The 3,025-nt window shown below is 48.3% G+C and overlaps 1 protein-coding gene across 1 annotated transcript in view; it reads left to right on the forward strand.

Annotated features, from left to right (window-relative positions):
• Positions 1-30: 30 nt before the first annotated feature.
• The window catches only part of LOC107091199 (amyloid protein-binding protein 2), an 8,229-nt gene continuing 5,234 nt past the window's right edge, over positions 31-3,025 (forward strand). Inside the window, exons 1-7 of the mRNA XM_015384991.1 lie at positions 31-240; positions 534-702; positions 778-867; positions 1,280-1,347; positions 1,422-1,527; positions 1,600-1,724; positions 2,773-2,858. Of these exons, the coding sequence (XP_015240477.1) occupies positions 32-240; positions 534-702; positions 778-867; positions 1,280-1,347; positions 1,422-1,527; positions 1,600-1,724; positions 2,773-2,858 (853 nt within the window). The 5' untranslated portion in view covers position 31. The remainder of the gene's footprint in view (positions 241-533; positions 703-777; positions 868-1,279; positions 1,348-1,421; positions 1,528-1,599; positions 1,725-2,772; positions 2,859-3,025) is intronic.

Here is a 3,025-nt window from a genome sequence, read left to right on the forward strand (position 1 = left end):
ATGGATGGATGATGGATGGTTGGATGGATGGATGGATGATGGACGTGTTCCTGAAGGCTGCGGTCGTGCAGAAGCAGCTGCATGGGTGGCGCTGAGCCTGTCCTCTGTGCTTCCAGGAGGCTTTCTGTCCGATGCTGGCTGGTATGGAGATGCAGAGAAAGTGTTTCTATCGTGCCTACAGCTGTGCACGCTCCACAGCGAGGTGCTGCATTGTTACCGAGCCGTGGAATGCTGCGTCAGGTGAGTCCAGCCAAAGCTGCCACCATGGCCTAATGCATCTCTGACCTCCGCCTCTCATTCATTTGTTCTTTAATTACTTTACAAACTTTCTACTTTGCATTGGTAAGAATTAGCAGTGAAATCTTTATCATCTTTACCATCAATGTCCCGATGTCTCTCTCTCTCTCAGAGAGAGATGGAGTGTGAGTCATAGGTGCTTGTTGATGGCATTAAAATAATTTCTAAGCGCATTAAAAAGCAGTAAATTAGAGTTAGTCGTTCCTGTATAAACCCTGTCCCTATTCTTGTTCTAGGCTGCTTCATGTCCGCAACGGAAACTGCAAGTACCACCTAGGGGAGGAGACGTTCAAGCTTGCTCAGTCCTACATGGATAAACTAGCCAAACACGGCCATCAGGCCAACAAAGCGGCGCTGTACGGCGAGCTCTGTGCCTTGCTCTTCGCCAAAAGCCACTACGACGAGGTAGGGAGCGTGACCAGCTCACTGCAGCCTCTTAAACTCCTGGAAGCAGTTTTCTAATTCTTGCTCGTCTCCCAGGCATACAGGTGGTGCATAGAGGCTATGAAGGAAATTAGTCCAGGGCTGCCGGTCAAAGTAGTTGTAGATGTTCTCCGACAAGCGTCCAAGGTAAAACCCTGCCTGTGTTTTTATTCTGGCTTTAGATAATCCAGCCGCATCACTTAGTCTCTGATTTAGCTTATTTACAGCAAACATTCAGACCAACCGTACAGATGCATTCATTCTTTGAAACCAAATGTCATTTATTGCACATCGATATGTTGGTGATCCAGCTGCTGATGCTGAAGTTATGGGTTAAAGAAGGCTTGTTTTTCATCAGCATTTTGGAAATGTGAGGAAAAGTCATTGAGGTTGGTGGTTTGGGTGTAAAGCTGTCTCCCTCCTGTCCTTCTCCTGTCTCCCTCCTGTCTCCATCCTGTCTCCTTCCTGTCTCCCTGCTGTCTCCCTGCTGTCTCCATCCTGTCTCCTTCCTGTCTCCCTGCTGTCTCCCTGCTGTCTCCCTCCTGTCTCCCTGCTGCAGGCTTGCGTGGTGAAGAGGGAGTTTAGAAAAGCGGAGCAGCTGATCAAACACGCGGTGTTTCTAGCCAGGTAACCTGCAGCGTCTGATCGAGCAAACATTGTTCTCCGTCACGCATCTTCACGCTCCGTTTTCTGCCTTCCAGGGAGCATTTCGGACACAAGCATCCCAAGTACTCCGACACGCTGCTAGATTATGGTTTTTACTTGTTGAACGTGGACAACATTTGCCAATCGGTTGCGATTTACCAGGTAAGCTGCCTATCAGTGTGTGATGTCGCTCTGAGCCTGTGTGATCCTCACGGCGCTGCTGCCTGTCGTTAGACGGCCCTGGACATCCGGCAGTCTGTGTTCGGGGGGAAGAACATCCATGTGGCCACAGCCCATGAAGATCTGGCCTACTCCTCGTATGTTCACCAGTACAGCTCTGGGAAATTCGACAACGCTCTGTGAGTATAAAGCTCTGCTGCTGGCGCTTCTTTACACTCATGTTTTCAGGTCCGTCTCTCTGCTCCTGCTTTTAACGTACCGCTGCATGTTCAAACCGTTTTACGCCCTGAAGGATGAGGAAACTGGGATTAATAGACGGGAGGGAGGGTCAAGAAGTTATCAGCACTTCTTCTCCACTGTGGGTTTTAAATGGTTTATTTCCTGAAGCAGAGAGGATTTATGGCTCCTTTAAAGGGAGCAGGTCTGCCATGACGACGGGAGGCGGTTAAATCGTAATGATTGCTGAAGCACTAGAACCTGGATGTGTCATCAGGTTCAGGATCATGAAGCACTTTCACTTCTTTATGGCCACCAAAGCTCCGCCTCTCAGCCGTTTTAAAAAATAAGCCCCTCCCAATTTTTAATCCATCAAGTTTCCTGCTTAGTTCATAGGAAAAGCTTTGGTTGAAGCCTAAAATAGACTCTTTATGCTGCTGCTTCCTGTTCCTGAACGATTATGCTGGACGTGGCTCATGTTTACAGACTGCTGGACCTCGAGGACGTCTCCGTCCTGTTTATCCACGCAGTGCAGCGAGGATCTGACCCAGTCTGCGTCGTCCAGCACAGATTGGGAAACTGTTCATGACAGCATCCAGCATAAATTCCTGCTTTGATAATTCAGCTGTGAGCTTAAGGAGCAGATTGTTCCAGTATTTAGTTCCTCTGTCTCTTCTCTCATTCCAACCTGATGAGTTTAAACAGAAGCCTGCAGATAAAGTCAGTGACTGGATTCATTCAACCAGTGGATAACCAGCCTGTAGAACCACTGAGACGTGGTTTGGTTCCAGAGAGGCTGATGTTAGAGCAGAGAGGGAGGTCTGGGTCTGACCACCTCCCTGTGATCTGCAGCTCTCTGACCTCTGACCTCTCTGACTCAGCTCAGCTTCTCTTCAGCCTGTAAACAACTTTTTCTGGGACATTTCCTGTTCTTGGAAGTGTTTATCCCTGTTTCTTTCTAACATGAGATCATGTGACACGTTTGGATCTGATGCTTTGCTTGTCCCCCAGTTTCCATGCAGAACGTGCCATCGACATTATCACCCATATCCTGCCTGAGGACCATCTTCTGTTGGCATCTTCCAAGAGAGTCAAAGGTAAGCCCAGTTTGCTGCCGTCCTCTGTGTGAGGGACACCGTAGGACACAAACGCTCTGGTATGGTCTATTTACTGGGGAAGGTTCTCAGTCATCCAGGTCATAATCATTCCAAAAAAAAAATTAAATTAAACAACAATTTGAAGACGTTTCTCTTCCCATCCAGGA

The sequence above is a fragment of the Cyprinodon variegatus genome, unplaced genomic scaffold, assembly GCF_000732505.1.
Source record: "Cyprinodon variegatus isolate N-32 unplaced genomic scaffold, C_variegatus-1.0 Scaffold329, whole genome shotgun sequence".
In the NCBI taxonomy this organism is placed as follows: Eukaryota; Metazoa; Chordata; class Actinopteri; order Cyprinodontiformes; family Cyprinodontidae; genus Cyprinodon; species Cyprinodon variegatus.